This window comes from Malania oleifera, chromosome 11, assembly GCF_029873635.1.
Source record: "Malania oleifera isolate guangnan ecotype guangnan chromosome 11, ASM2987363v1, whole genome shotgun sequence".
In the NCBI taxonomy this organism is placed as follows: Eukaryota; Viridiplantae; Streptophyta; class Magnoliopsida; order Santalales; family Ximeniaceae; genus Malania; species Malania oleifera.
The window spans coordinates 61620183-61637442 of NC_080427.1; the positions used below are offsets into that span (position 1 = coordinate 61620183).

General features: G+C 36.4%; 1 protein-coding gene across 3 annotated transcripts; it reads right to left on the reverse strand.

The window, feature by feature from the left end:
* Window positions 1-4722: 4722 nt before the first annotated feature.
* LOC131168101 (protein NRT1/ PTR FAMILY 5.9) lies at window positions 4723-15225 on the reverse strand. Of its 3 annotated transcripts, none has more exons than XM_058127308.1 (5): window positions 15166-15225; window positions 8334-8409; window positions 8025-8242; window positions 6216-6736; window positions 4723-5858 (listed from the first exon to the last, which is right to left on the reverse strand). In XM_058127308.1, exons 2-5 carry the CDS (start codon window positions 8386-8388, stop codon window positions 5018-5020), a joined length of 1635 nt encoding a protein of 544 aa, XP_057983291.1. In that variant the 5' UTR covers window positions 8389-8409; window positions 15166-15225; the 3' UTR covers window positions 4723-5017. The 3 variants fall into 3 exon arrangements, with proteins under 3 accessions (XP_057983291.1, XP_057983289.1, XP_057983290.1); XM_058127306.1 differs by lacking the exon at window positions 15166-15225 and adding an exon at window positions 9686-9711; XM_058127307.1 differs by lacking the exon at window positions 15166-15225 and adding an exon at window positions 8495-8753.
* Window positions 15226-17260: the final 2035 nt, after the last annotated feature.

Consider the following 17260-nt stretch of genomic DNA (forward strand, 5'->3'; position numbering starts at 1 on the left):
CAACAAGGAATGGCTATGACTCTACTTGGCATTCAACCAATTGGAATGGATGAGGCAACATGGAAAGAATTGGAAGAAAATGTCGTTTCTACAATACGCTTGTGTTTGGTTGATGAAGTTCACTATCATGTGATGGAGGAGGATTCTTTTGCGGGTGTGTGGTGAAAGTTAGAAAGCTGGTATATGTTTAAATCCTTTTTGAATAATTTTTTTCTTAAGCAAAGGTTGTATTGGCTTAAGATGGTTGAGGGTTTGGATTTGAACCAACATATCAAAATTTTCAATCAAACTGTGAGTGATTTGGCACGTGTTAATGTAAAATTCGAGGAGGAAGACAAAGCACTGATGCTATTAAATTCCCTACCTGTCTCAAACTTATGAGATTTTGGTTACAACTCTTACATGGGACAAGGATAGCCTAAATTTGGAAGAGGTGACAAATGCATTGCTTGGTTTTCATCAAAGAAAAATAATTAGCAATGAAGCTTCACATGGTGAAGGACTTGTTGTGAAAAGTAATCAAGAACATGGGAGACATAAGTCCCAAAGCAAATCTCGGTTGTAATCTGGGAAAAGAAGAAGGACGTGAAATATTTTAAGTGTGGTAAAATTGAGCCCATAAGACCGGAATGTCCGAAGTGGAAGAAAGGGAATTTTGAAAATCAGCAAGATCCGTCAGAATCTACAAATGTAGTGGAAGAAGATTTAGAGTGCAGTGATGGGGATATGTTATGTATTTTATCAGGTTCGGAGTGCCTCACGAATGATTTTTGGATCCTAGATACCAAATGCACTTATCACATGACAATAAATAGAAAATGTTTTGATGCCTACTGGTCAGTCAATACTAGTTGTGTTTTGATGGGAAATAATATTGCATACAAAATACTTGGTATTGAAAATGTCAAAATCAAAATGTATGATGGTGTTGTAGAACCATATGTGATGTAAGGCATGTTGAGGGTTTAGGAAAGAATGTTATTTCATTGGGTATTTTAGACTGTGATGGATTTTGTTACAAGTTTGAAAAAGGAGAAATGAAAGTGTGTGAAGGCAACTCGATAGTGATGAAAGGAGAAAAGATAGCAAGAAATATCTATGTACTGTGGGGTGTTACAGTTGTAGGTGGAGCTGCAGCTATTGAATCTGAAGCATATATCTTGTGGCATATGCAGTTGAAGCATATGAGTGACTACATGTATTCATATGTTTGGCGACCGATGAGGATAGCATCAAAGGATAGACATATGTTTTTCGTGAATGTATCATGGAAGGTCTTGATTTATCTCATATGGCACAAGCCTGATGTTGAGGTGTTGTGATTGAGGTGTAGTACCAGATCATGAGAGAAATCCTCAATTTAGCCATTGGGACTGAGTACGCTGGTTTTGTTCAAGGATTTTTGTGAGTAGGGCATATCATATGCAAGGCTTGCAAGGTACTTCTTGGTGAAGTCAGTGAGTATGGTGCGTTTCTCGTTTAACCGATCACCAAAGATGTCGTTAGATGGGAAAGTTGCAAGTGAATTGTGGGCAGATTTTGTGGTAGACTACTCGATTGTGAGTGGATGTCCATTGGTGCACTATTCTAGTGATGGATGATCTAGGCTTGCTATTATGTTCGGAAAATACATTTTTTGGGTTATAAGAAAGGTGGGTGCAAGCTGGGTGATCCTGTGGCAAACAAAGGGGTGATTGAGGACATGACTTTTGTTGTTAAAGTCATAGGGTAGTGTACTCAAGTAAAGGAAGAGAAACTAATGCCAGAAAAATGCGGCAGCTGCAATCATGTTATTCAAGTAAAGTTTAGGACTTAGGGCAAAAATGAGGGAAGTTCTATCTTAGATCAACAGTATCATGGTGTAAATGGGTATGTGATGTAGGTGGAGCAACAGACTCAGGGCAGAGATGACATAGTTCATATTGCAAGGAGTTTTTCAGCTTAGGAGACTAGCAGGATCATGATGGGCTCATATGTACTATCAGATCACTACTTAGGTGAGTTGGTGAGGCTTCCAGTTTGAAAGAGGGTGATAGGATATCGTGGAGTGATGTATATGTTATGTGTGAATAACATGTTATTGGTTGGAAAGGCTTTGACTGAGACTAATCAGTTGGAAACTCTGTTGAAAGTTTTTAACATGTGTGTGTTGGGTACGGCCAAGATGTGTCTTGGTTTTCTTATTCGAATGGATAGAGCTACAAGGAGATTGGTGTTATCTTAGGATAGGTTTGTGGATGGAACCGCAGGGAGACTTCGTTTGCCATCTCAGGGGGGTTCTTTGGAGAATCAATATGGAATGTCTATCATTCGGTACCCAAGGACGGGCTGTGATGTGCAGGATATGTCAATGGTCCACCATGATTGTGTAATAGAGTGTTTCAGTAAGCAATAGAGTGGACTGTCAATTGTTAGTTTTGTTGAGGAGGCCTATCCAAGGTAGTTTCTAGATGACCATAGGTAGGCGCGATCGTACTTACTACCTTTTCTGACTCAATTATGGTTGGCCGGCTAGGAGCTGAGTCTAGCCTTCGGGCTGCACAACCCGTCTTGGGAGGAAGCATGTCATATGCGTATAAGATAGCGTGACGACACTAATACAGCAGTCCAAGTTGTATCTTTTATGCATATATGAGCAAATTTACTATGACAAGGGCTATATTGAACCAACATTTATTATTCAGAAATTATGTATTTTCAGATATATAGTGTAGTACAGTTTTTAATGTCATTTCACATACAATTAAATAATGAAAATTTTATATTCACACGAGAACTCATGCTAGCCACACACTGATAGTAATATAATTCATCTTACTGAAAAGTGTCTCACCTCATTATACAAATTATTTTTCAGGTCCTCCAGGGAACCATACGTAGCTTACCTTGGGGCTGGGATTAGACTTTTAGGAGTGGTTATCAGAACTGGTGAGATACCAGATGTCTTCTTTTGTTATTTTTGGATTGTAATATGTAGACATATTGTGTATGTGTGTATTTGGGAACAGATAGAACTCTAGTAAAGTGGTTGGATGTTTTAGAACTCTTCCGCTATATGGTTCTATTTTAGTAGAGGCAGGTGCACCCGAGATTCCCTGGTTAGGGCGGGTTGCATTTATATATGCTACAGTTGGTATCAGAGAGTTTATATGTTACACTAGCACCCCGGGCCCACATGGTAGGATGGGGCGCTACGTCTACAACTATATCAGGGTTGATGGTAGAAGCTGAAACTACCATTGGCAAGTTCAAGCGGCATTGCTTGGACTTGGAGCAATCAGTCATGTTTTCTAGATCTCCTAAAGGACGCATAATCGCCAAGGTGGAGATTGTTGTACTTGTGTGTGGCTCTTATACTTGGTGGGAATCATAAATTAAGGAAGGAAAACATGAGATAGAGGTCTTCTTGTGCTGGCAGTAGAAAAGTCATCGACGAGTGCCCTATGCTCGTTGATGAGTATATACCAAGAGCTAGAAAATTTTAGAGTTAAAGACTCATCGACGATAGGATAGACTCATCGATGAGTGGGCTCTTTGACTCGTTGACGAATCCCCTATTCTCGTCGGCGAGTGCGCCTAGGCTGCAAGAATAAATTCAAATTTTGAATTTAAACGTTGGGGTGGTTGGCTATTTGGAGGGAAACCTCTGAAGGGAAGTCTATTTATCCCCATCTGAGGATATTGTGAGATATGAGAGAGATCTTTGAGAAGTGTAGTGTGTACTTTGACATTTCTTTAGTGAAATTCATGTGCTATTGCTTCTATAGATGTAGGCTTTGCCGAACCACGTAAATCTTGTTGTTGTTCTTATTGCTTATCATTTTTTGGTTGTGTTTCATTTGCTTGTTGTATATTATTCCGCTGTGCATCCTATTTATCCGATCCATATTACAAGATTGGAGAACCAAATGATGACAATTAAAAATGAAAGTTTGGAATACTCATCTAATCTATACGAATTAGACCTCTCATTTTACTCAATAGCACATCACCTACAAAATATCTCCTTATTTTGCCTCCCTGACCTTGACGAGCCAAGTAATCTGCCACCTGATTACCTTCTCCAAATTGGTGCTTTATAGAGAATTGAATGTCTTGTATCTCCTCCTCTAACAATTCCCAAAAGTCCCATAAGTACTAGGAAGAGCAAATTCCAGATGTAATCCATCCCACGACCAATTCTGAATCGCTTTCAATATAAATATTCTAATATCCCAACTCTTTACAGAACCGAACACCACTAGTAAGAGTCTGCAACTCCGCTCCATTATTAGTACCTGACTCAAATTTTTCAAAGAAAGCGGTCTTAATATTACTTGAAAAGTCACAGATGATACCACCACCACCACAAGAACCCGAATTTCCTCTACAAGAGCCACCAATATTTAGGTTCAACCAACCTACACGACGCTTTTCCCATATTACTTTTCGAAGATTCTAACACTTCTAAACTTGGTTCCTCCAAAATATAATAGCACACCTACCAATTCTACACAAATGGGAAAATCTTTAAAGTCTACGAATGATGTGAAATGACAATGCCAAAAATCTATCTGTACACACCCCAACTTAATAAATATAAATTGTTTTAAAATAAATATACAAATTAATGAAATTTATTTACCAATGACTTAATCAATTAATTGAAGATGCTTATCCCTTTTCTTTTCCCAAGATACTAGTGTTAAACCAATTATCCAAATATCATGCTTTCTACTCATCTGCTATAATTGTGTCCATAGACATAATATAAATATGCACGAAACAGCACATAAATATAAGTGCAATACCTAAGAATATAAATATAAGTGTAATACCTAAAAATATAATGTTTAGTGTGTCTCGGTACTTGAGACACATGATAATTCTGGCATTCTGCATTATCAGCAGAAAATCCAGCTTTTTAAAGGCTTATACAGGCTAAATTAATTTATACAAAAGCTGGACTATTGCAACTAAATATCATCACTATGCTTTAGTTCTTTACACAAAATTCCTTCACTGAAAAGCTAAGATCTCACTTCCAATTGCCACCACTACCCAAATCATTCCTGCTCTGGTAGCATTTGCACAAACTCACAAACAGCAGCAAACTCAGTGCACTTGACAAGGCCAGTAACCAGTAGTACTTGTCAAGCCGAGCTTCACTCATATTGTCTGAGAACCAGCTTGGCTTGCCCCTGCTTGAACTCGTGAGGAACTCAATCATAGAAATTAGTATGGCACTCAAGAAGCTCCCAACCCCAAACACACTGGTGTACAGAGCTATTCCCATTGTCCTCATTCGTATGGGCACTTCACTGTAAAAGAACTCCTGCATTCCCACCACAGTGAATATGTCTGATATGCCCAAAAGAATGTACTGAGGCAGCAACCAGAATATGCTCAGTGGTACTGTCTCTGACTCAAGATTGCTTCCCATTGTTTGGCAAATCCCTCGCCTCTTTGTTTCAACGATTGCAGCGATCATCATTGCTATTATGGAGAGGAACATCCCAATCCCCATCCTCTGCATTACACTGATGCCTCGATCATTATGAGTTATTGCCCGCATAATTGGGACTAAAATCGTGTCATATAATGGCATCAATAGAATTATAGACACCGTAATTGCAGTTTGAAGCGTCGCCGGGGGGATTTTGAAGTTGCTTCCGATGTTTCTCTTCATGGTGATGCCTTGTTTGGTGAAGAAAGTGGTTGGGAGTTGGAATATGACAGCGAACATTAGAAGCGTTGTCCATATAGGTAAGAGTCGCAGTATAATGTTCACATTTTCCAGCTGACGGATGTTGCCCGTGGGGAGACATTCCAAATCCTCTCCTTCAAGATGTGGATGACAAATTGGTTTTTCTTCAAGCCTGCAGGCAAGAAAGTCTATGAACCACACTACAAAGTACGCAATTAATAACTAAAATTTAAGCTACTTCCAAATTTGAAAGATGCCTCATGGCTCACACAATGTCCTGTCCATTTTGACTCGTGAGTCTCACAATTTTACCCTTAAAGGCATATTGTGCGAGTCACAACCATGAAATTTTCCTCTACTCCCAACCGTTTCATCCACTATCACGTGGAGGAGTTACCCAGAGTCAGAACTCTGGTTACTCCGCTTAAGGAAGACAGATTGAAGCTCTTGCAAAAATCGGCATCGATATAGTAAAAGGAAAGAGAAAGAAGAAGAGAAAGAAATAAGTTTACAAAAGAAAGAAGTTTACTCTAGCTCATCCACAGTGTCATTGTTATTCTGTAAGGTGATTCGACTGTGAGTCATTTTAAACACAGTCGCTGCCACCGTTCGAGCCATGCTCCTGAAGGGCTTATTAACGTCAGCAGCCTTGGCCTGCCTATATGTATAATATCGGCTGCCACAGGTGAAAAACACTATGGATGCGAGCATCGCAATCGCAGGGATGACAAATCCTAAACCCCAACCAAATGTGTCTTGAATATAGGACATAACTGAGACACCCAAGAGGCTGCCAGTGCAAACTCCAAAATACCAACACTGGAAGAACAAACTCTTCTTCTTGTTAGCGTGCCGGTCCCGATCGGCAGTCTGAGGCAATTCATCGTCATTTTCAAGTTGGTCTGCTCCAAAGGCTTGCAAGGATGGGTTATAGCCGCCCTGGCCAAGGGAAATCAGAGAGAGAGACCAGAAGAGGGCTGAGGAAGAGCCGGCTGCAGTTGCAGGAGTCCATGCCCATGAGATTGCCGTCCATGTCAGTGCCACAAGCCCCTCAATCATGAGAAATTTACCAGAAATTTTGTATTACACATAAATTTAAGGACATAAGTCATCGATCACCACATAAATGTACTAGAAATTGGATGTGGCCATCTAAGGTTAAATGAATTAAGCAAATCACATCATTGGAAGCATGAAATTTGAATAGAAACTTGTTTTACTGACCTTTTAAATGCAAACAATCATACAAATATTTGCTTTATTTCAACAGCATGAATATGGAGAAGGACATTCTCATTTTAAGATTTGAAAAATAGTTATTTAATTGGTAACTAAAACAAACTTTTACATGAGCATTTGTGTTGAAAAAACATCATTGACAGATATGCTCATGGAAGTGGACAGCCACAAGGTTGGCCTTTGCTAATATTGGATATCTCGCATAACTCCCACTTAACAATCAACAATCAATAATCCCTAGCGTAGTTATGAAGACTGCAATTGATAACATGCCTAACCGCCCATGAGTTATTTGCAATCTATGAGTTGCTTGTAACCCCCTCTAAACATAATGGCTCTTATGAATGCCAAATTGGGAAACGCTTGCCCTCGTTATTATAAAAAGGAGATCCGGAAGGTATTTCTCATTCATTCACATCTACTATTGCAATTAGGCATCCGAGTGATTTTCGTCTCCAACCCATTTTATTTATTTCTTATCAGGTGGCCTTAGTTGAACTACAAAAAAGTTAAAGATTGAGCTATTTGCTGACAGCAACATATATACACACATATAATGGTATTTCATACCCATTCTAGTTCAATCCAAGCAGGCTCTGAATTCTTCTCGTACACAGTACTCGTGCTTTATATGCCTAAAAATTTGTTTTGACACGTAATATTATGACCCTAATATGAATTACATGGTGCATATAAAGTCATTTTAAATGAGATCTTCTATCTACTACGTGTCAAAACGTTAACACCCTACTATCAAACAAGAATTTTGATTTATTGAAGATGCAGTGAACATAACTGAAAAAACACTTCGACACAAAAACGCCCAAAGGGAAGAGACATATAAACCCGAAAAATACTAGAGACCTACAAAACAAGAAAAGCAGGGTAGAGTTCTGGAAATATACATGTCCGATATACCATGCACTCCTTGAGAGAAAACAAAAAATGGGACTAAGTCATGTTTGGTTTGCAAACGGGAGTAGGAAATGAATTGAATGAAAATTGAATAGAAAGTATGGATAAATTAAGTTATTAATTCAACTCTATTCTAATCAATTCTATTCCATTTCTAAATATAGTGAGTTGATTAATTAATTACCACAAGATAGAGGAAGGAGGAAGCCAAAATGGTAGAGAACTGATCCCAGTAAGAGTCAGCGAGTGGCGCCACAAGTAAAGGCAGCAGAGACGTAATCCCAATCCAAGAGTTCACCGTCTTGGCCGCCGCCGAGTTGCTCATCTTCACCACGTCCGTCAGGTAAGTCACCAGATTGCAGGCCACCCCTTTGAACGCAAACCTCTCCATCCCCCCTATCCCTGCACACTCACTCATCATTAACAACCACAAATTAATACATTAGCGACGACTCCTTTTAAAGTTTGCTCCTGAGGCAGTATAATTAATTACCAATGAGAAGAACGCATGACTTGTTTAGGCGCCGTGACCTCTGTTCTTCAGGCATGGTATGCACAGTAGAAAACACCTATGTATATTCAAAGATGGAGCAAATTAAAGAAGCTAGCTATGCGAGTAGCAAAGGAACAAGAGGAGAGAAAGTAGTATTTAACTTCATGAAAACAAAGCAAGGGATTTCTATATTTCTATCTGAATTCCCGTCTCCATCTATATCATGGTCGATCAGCTGCTACTGCAAGCTCCCATCTCAGATTAAATTAATAAACATTGCATAACACTTTGTTTCCCACTAGATTTATAGTCACATCAGTAAAAGCGTAACAACTAATAAAGCGTATCGATAAAGAAGGAGAAGAAGAAGAAGAAGAAGAAGAAAAGGCATTGACTACTTTCTGTTGGAAATGCTGTCACAATGAGGTTATTGAGAAGGGGAGTAGTGTCGACATGCAGCAAATCCCAAACGTCCACAATGGAAAAAGAATACGTGTCGGCGTACCGCATGATTTTGCATTGACACATGGCATTGGGGGACAGAACTGTGCTAGATTTCTTCTCATCCTGAAGATTTTCTGTTTTGGTTTTCCTTGTCGCATTTCAATTCCAAGGGAGAAAGAAATTGAATCAGGGAAAAGAATTCCCCCTTAGTCATGGGCAAATGGGCTTGATGAGTGTGTTAATGGGGAGTTAAGGTGCACCTTATGCTCAAAAGTGGAAAAAAAAAAAACTAATAAAACAACAATAATGAAGATACTCCTTTTCCATGTAAATGTCAAGAATATTCTCACGTAGTTATCGACATAAGTGATGATATCATATCATAATTATTTAATTTTAATATAAAATAAAATCATCATTATTTGATTGTGTATCGCGTAAAGTACAATATCCTACCTTACATATTAAAATTTTATCACAAAATAAATAAAAACTTCTACATCTTTACTATATGTTGATCCTAATATAATATCAATATTATACACCAATGAATGAAAAAAACTGTAAATAAAAATTGGCATTTAATACAGCTTAATAGTATCAAACTCGCATCAATATTCTAATATTATCTAATAAATGTGAAATGTTCATGCTATTAAGAAATGTACATCCTTAAAGGAGCAGTAGCGTCTAAAAAAAATAAGAATAATTCATATCTAAGTGTCAAAATTAGAAGTTATAAAACCACAGCTTGCATTAGTAACAAAATTATTAAGTATATAAAATATTAATATGATTTTTTTATATATATTTTTTAAAATGAAATAGACCATTTTTATACACAGCCTTTGGATCCTCAACTATATTCAAAAACACACAAAACATTATCCAGATACATAATTCATTACCTCAGGAACAGGATGTGTACTCGTGGTGCATCAATGGAGGGGATCCCCCATCTTAATATTTAAACTATATGGGGAGGGGGGGAGAGAGAGAGAGAGAGAGAGAGAGAGAGAGAGGTTGGTTGAGGAACAGGTAGAGGGATGGGCAGTGCTGGCTGACGAGGATTAAAGGCAAGGTTTCGTTTGCATGGGCGGGCACTTGTGCGATAGGCCATTGGTGCATCCAATGAAGCAATCCATAATTCCATATATAAGTAATTACATATATATGCATCTTTTTCAAACTTACCATTTGAATTCAACCATCCCCCTCCACTGATAAACTTCACAAGATGATACGGACACCATTAAAGCAACACTCACAAAAAAAAGCACGGGTTTCAATAATTTGTAGTAAGTTCCAAAATCACTGCCTTTCTTTCCACTGATTTGGAGGCCTTTATTGCTAAGTGATTGGGTTTCCTCCCAGCTTTTCCTAACGAGATCAGGAAGGATAGTGTCTGGGCCATGAAAAGTTGCTGCAAAGTGCTGAAGAAGAATGCATATAGCAACAGATTTCGGTTGACACGCAAGCAAGGAACACAAAGGAGACATGAGTGCGATTACATTGTTCTTTCATAAGAATCTTTGTCCCACCCACTAAACAAAATATGCAAAATGCATGATCCATCTTGGCAAAAGATGGATAGATCAGCTGAGGCCCACTCTTTTTAATTTCTCCAAAATAGATACACACACAAGATGTTTGTAAAATTGCCTGTGTAGGACGCAGTTGTGCAGCACCATGCTCCTGCCTAGTCCCCCTCGATTAATATATATAGGTGCGGAATTTTTTTAGGGACCCCATGTGGGATCTATGTCATGATCGATAGATAGGAGAATGTGAAATTGTGTTACCAAAGGGCTTGGATGAGACTGTCATACTTGTAGCAAATTAGCTGATTTCTTAGCACAGGCTGTATGTCATAACAACCTCAATAAGTTTTGGTTTAATTGACAAGCTATTGTCACAATGCAACATAATATTTTAAGTAGATCTTATAGTTTAGGTTTCATTATTAAAAGACGTTCTTCTTTAGAACAAAATCATGAGACTTAATCCATCAAAATAAATAATAACCTATTGAAGTTGGGTTAAGATTTATATTTGGTATCAAAGCCATCACCAGGATAATGTTGTTTGTGTACTAGGGAGATTTTGGATGTATAAAGATGATTTAATCTTCAATCTAGTGAGGTATGCGCACTTTATTGGACAAAAATTGCGAGGTCTAATAGATCACAGGAGAAAGTATTTTACATGAGTTGGACCAACATAGTTTTCGGGTATGTAGCTTTAATTGTTTAAAAGAAAAATAATTAACTAAATTTGCATATAGAAAACAAAAAGTTCAAAGTGTACAAAGCTCTTCGATGCTCTTTGGAAAAAAAAAAAAAATCTTTCTTGAAAATATCATAGACCTCCATGATTAATAACATCTAGAAAATAATAAATTACCCTTATGAGCTCACTAGTGTCAATGTTGTGCGAATCCACATGGTTTTTGAAGCAACAATAAACATTTTACTAATTCTCAAACCTATGTTTTTGTATGTTACAAGCCTCCAAAGTAGAACAAACTTAAAAACTAATCAAAGAGTGCTCTAGTGACCACTCTCCAATGCCTATGTAAAGAGTGATGAACAGATAAGCAAGATTAGTCAACGGCCTTTCATGTTTACTTGGTTACAAGAAATATTTTTCTATTTATAATGTTGCCTTAAGCTCTATAATAAGAAGCGAGCAACACCACATAAATTTTTAGCCCCAATGTGGGATTGCCACCATTTTACATTTAAGAGTTACAAGTCATAAAGGTGTACCAACTACCTTTGTGTAACTGGTGTATCCTCACTACTTTTCTCATTAAACCCAGCAAGTTTAATTTTTGTTCCATCTAAGTGACTGAGGTTAGTATTTGGGAACTCCAATTACTTAGAGGCTATAGTCAGGTTCTAAGAGCCTTTGGGATTGATTGATCTTTCCACCCTCAATTTTTTTTTTTTTTTTCATAAAATCTTTCCACATTTAGGTCTACGTTGAGAGCCCACTTCCCTTAATGAGCTCATTGGAATATTAGAGGTTAGAATATTATGTGGCACATCCCTTTGAGAGGACTAAGGGTGTGTGGTGCATTGGTTTTCCTCTCATTTCTTAGATATGTTTCCACTACCTTTTTTATTCTCTACTTGATCTTTGCTTACTAGTGCTTGTCCATTAGGGTGTTATTGTTTCCATTTTTCTGTAATTTTTGTCGTGACCTTATGAATCATTCTTATTGCTGGAGATGTGACTCATATTTGAGTGGAATAAATGAACTTGGAAAGCATAGAGGAACATTAAACAAAGGAAGATATCTGCAAGAGGAAATTGTCACCTACTTGCTCGAAGATTTGGCATCAGTAAGGAAACCATCGATGGATACCCTGAAACTGTCAACGATTACAAGAGCAATTTGCAGAGGAATTTCTTTCAGTCTGAAACCGTCGACGGATTGGCTGTAACCATCGATGAGTTCAACACAAATATGGAAACTCGAATTGTAGATCTGCAGATTTGGGGATTGGGGGAATTTTCCTCTAGGAATAGATGTAGGAGCTTTTGTGTACATAGGGTTGATATATATACATGCTTATGTAACCCTAATATAAGCTTGAACAGTATGAATAGTGAAAAATTCGTTGTTGCTCCCGTGCACGTAGGCACATTGTCAAATCATGTAAATCTTGTGTATTTTGTATATAGTTTTTCAGTTACTTTGTGTATAATTGTGATATTGTGCTTGCTTGATCCGTATATTCATCATTGATTGTGTTTGTATCAATTGTTCTGGATTGATTTGAGTTGTGCACACTTCCACTGCCTGTTCAACTCCAGAATTTGACATCTTTGTGTACCAATTGACTCAACAATTGGTATCAGAGTTGTTGTTTACAATGGCTAGGATCTCTTTGGAAAAGTTTGATGTTGGTAATTTCTATAGAACGGAAATTTTTTAGCTTTGGCAGAGGAGGGTGAAGGATGTTTTGGTGCAACAAGGTATGGTGAAGACACTTTACAAAAAGAAACCAGATGACATGGATGAAGCAAGTTGGAAGGAGTAAGAAGCCAAAATGTTGGAATTGATGTGATCCCAAGATAGGAGGTGAATTGGGTTTTAAAACATTTTTAGCTAATTTAAACAATTACGCTGATTCACCATAGTTCATATCCCATTCAATATTGAAAACGTGTACGTATAACAATTAAGTTATCAGTGTGTGCATACATACACATGCGCTGCATATCTCATTTAAATTAGTTATGTGTGCATGCAAGATGGTTATAATAAAACATGTACAAGCGTACACATACTGAAATTTAAGTGTAGGAATTTAAATAAGATAGAGAGAGAATGACACACAAATTTGTTAATGAGGTTCGGCTAATACTACCTATGTCCCCACCTTGGGCATACTCCTCAAGGATTCCACTATACTTGCTCACTTAACCGGATTAAGCAGAAGTCTTTTACATCCTCTCCTTATAGGGCGAGAAAAACCCCAGCTCAATCACTAGGCTGAGCCAAACTAATCTCACTTGCGGGGTTGAGACTCCCAGTTTAATTTTCGGGCTGAACCGAACCAATCTCACTTACGGGATTGAGACTTCCCAATTCAATTAACGGGATGAACCCAACTATTACAATTGTCGCGACGTCCCGAGGAGCACGTGTGCCCCGGGTGGCGAAATAAAAATCAATTTTAAATGTTCAGGAAAAACAAGGAATGTCAGAGTCGCCACTAACCTTTTAGTGTGGTTAGAACACATGATTACTACCCTATTAAAGGTAGAATGGGTCTATGTTACCAGAGTTGGACTCGGGAGTTCGGTTACGCGAGGGGAAGGTACGAGCACCCCCTACGCGCCCGTTCTTACGAACGGTACCTAATTAATTTGGAATTATCCCTAAGTCAATCTAGTAAGTCTTTAAAATTACTCCTCTGGTAAATTTACTAACACACATACAAAGTGGATAAATAAATAAATAATACAAAAGTATATATAAAATATAAATATTTACATATTCCCTCAGAACCAAAGGTACGTAAAGCCCGAAGGCTCATGCCCCAACATTAAAATCATAGGAATTAAAAATCAAGAAAATACTTAGGAAAGTACACTCCCAAATTTTGGAAATCTTATAGATTTTTTAATAGAAAAATACTGGTATGGGAGGTTTCAATACGTAATAATAGGATAATCAGCAACTACTAAAATATTACAAATAAAAAAATAGGTAATAAAATACCATATATATTGAAAGTACTAAAAACACCCTAATAGGTAATACTTAATATCCTAAAGATACCATATGAAGTAGTACCCTATATGTTAAAATACTAAAAATACCCTAATAGGTGATACTAAACATAGTAATAATACCATATAATTCATAATAATGACAATAAACATATAATATGAACTTAAATACTAAAAAATACCATATAAACTAATAATAATACTAAAATGCCATAATAATAAACTAATAATTATAAACTACATTATAAATACCACCATAAGCGTAATGTAAACATAATGATAAAGATAAACCTAATAAACTGCGCCTAAAGATAAACATAATAATATATAAACATAGTAATACCTATAAATACCACAATATATATCAGATGAACATAGGAACAATATAAACATGATAATGAACAACATACCAAAACATCACACACTAATGAAAATACTACAATAAAACACAACCATATTCATTATTTAATATACATTAATATAAACAATAAAAATTTAAACCTAAATTAATACTATGACAAAAACAACCCTGCAAAAAAAATAAATAAAATAAAATAAATCGACGTCAAATATATATATATATATATATTTATTTATATGAAACCTGAATTAATATTATTGCGAAAGGTGGAAAAATCCTGTGAAAAATAGAATAATGTTAGATATACACATATATAAAGCTCCACTTAAATGTACAAAAAAAAATAAAATAAATAAATAAAATAAACTTTACATGTCAAACACTAATGAAAATACTACAATAAAAGACAACCATATTCATTATTTAACATACATTAATATAAACAATAAAAATTTAAACCTGAATTAATACTATGACAAAAACAAACCCTGCAAAAAAAATAAAATAAAATAAAATAAATTGACGTCAAATATATATACATATGTGAAACCTGAATTAATATTATTGCAAAAGGTGGAAAAATCCTGTGAAAAATAGAATAATGTTGGATATACACATATATAAAGCTCCAATTAAATGTACAATAAAAAAAAATTAAACTTTACATGTGGAACCCAAACAAATCCAAAATATATATATATATACATACAGCATGCGTGTGACAGTGTGAGTGCGTGTGTGTGTTTTGTGTGTCTACATGCACAGGGTCGGGAAACTCACAGAGAGGAGAGGCCGGTGGAGCTTATGGCGGCAGGAAGGAGAGTTGCTACCGGAGAGAGAGTTGGGTGCTGTTGGTGAGGCTGCAGCAGAGTAGAGCTTATGGTTCTCGGCGATGGTGGAGTTCAGCGTGGAGGGAGCAACAGCAACAGTTGCAGAGGGGGGCTTGGCGGTGCTGTTCCGAGGGGAGTCGCAGAAGGGAACCAGTTTTGGCCGAGGTTTTCTCTGGGAGAACGGGCCGATGGTCGGTGACGGCGTGCACGGGCTGTGATGGTGGCTGGGCAGCGGCTGTGGTGATGGTGGGCTAGAGAGAGGGACGGTGACGGCTATCTGGGGTGGTGACAGAGTGCTCCGCGTGGCCGGAGCTGCGCAGAGGGGCTGCGGAGCTACGTGGCTTTCGGCTGTGGTGGCTGGGAGGATTGCCAGAGCTGCGTGGCTGTGGGATAGGAGGCTTGTTTTTTTTTTCTTTTTTGTGTTTCCGTTGCGCACCCCCTTGCTGTGCGCCTCTCCCCCTTTGCCTTGGTTGTGCCCCTTATATAAAAAAAATTCTAAAGACCCTAAAAAAAAACTTCCTTTTTGATTTTATTTTTCTTTTTTATTTTTATTTTTTTGCTTTTACTATTATGGTAATAATGAAAATAGTAATAATAATAATAATTATTATTATTATTATAATAATATAAGGATCAATAAGGTAATAATAATAATAATAATAATAATAATAATAATACTACTAATAATAAATAATAATAAATAATTATAGTAAAAATAAAAATAATAAAGATACTATCAGTAAAATAATAATAATAATACTAATAATAATAATAATACTAATAGTAATAGTAAAAAATACTAAAAATAATGACAATAATAAAATAATAATAATAATAATAAAAGTGATAAAAATAAAAATAATAATAATAATAATAAATTTATCCAAAATAATAATAGTAAAGTAATACTAATAATACTACTGGTAATAAATAATAATAATAAATAAAAATAATTATAAGAAAGTAATAATGAAAATTCTAATGATAATAATAATAATAATAATAATAAATAATAATAAAAATAAGGTAATAATAATAATAATGAAAATAATAAGAGGGGACCCCTTATTCTATTTGGTTAGAGCAAAAAAAGGGTGTCTACAACAATAGAACATTTTTGTATATAAAACATGCTTCTGAAATACAAGCAGATGTACACGATAAAGCTCTAAATATATGTTGTAACAACCTGCTTAATTTCCATGTTTTTTTTTTTTTTTTAATACTATGATAATCTACATGCTCTGATACCATACTAGGGTAAACCCAATCATTAACTTAAGCAACGAGAATCAGAAATCAAATAAACATAATCATAGGTAAATATATATACAATACCAATACTAGAGTACTAACATGTTTCCCCAAAATATACAAATATAAATGTATCCCCAAAATCCTCAACTTGTTAGGGCTATACAAAAATCCTCCATGATACTCACTCTACTGACATGGCACTAATGAAGTCCCTTTATCTACGAGCCTGGTCTGCTCGCCTACCTGGATCACCTGAAAAATGATTCAACATTGGAATGAGTCAACGCTCAGTAAGACGAAATATGTTATCACTAGTGTGTGGCAAATGAGTTACAGTATTATGAAAATCTGTTTTCATATAATCATGTATAACTGGATACATAAGTATAGTACAAGTAATAAAATACACCACCCTTTCCATGCTGCTTAACATAACAATATTGTAGGTTACTATTCAAAATACTTCTAGTATACATAAGTATGTTCCCTGTTTCTGTAAATCTGTACATACGTAATAGTAACTGAAAACTTTCTCTGTGGATAACTGTGTGTCATGATTTAACCCCTCATGACAGGATTGTGCGACCCGTAGGCGGGATTTACCCTAACTGGCCAATTAGGAATAAATCACTATATTCCATCAGTCTTATCTACCCACCTCAACCCATATCTGATGGGAACCTGTCCATGTCAAGGGCCTAGGTGATCAACCTACTACCACGTATTATCTAAATAGGTGGTTGCACTCATAACATAAATATCTGTAGCAACAGTACCGTACTCTGTAA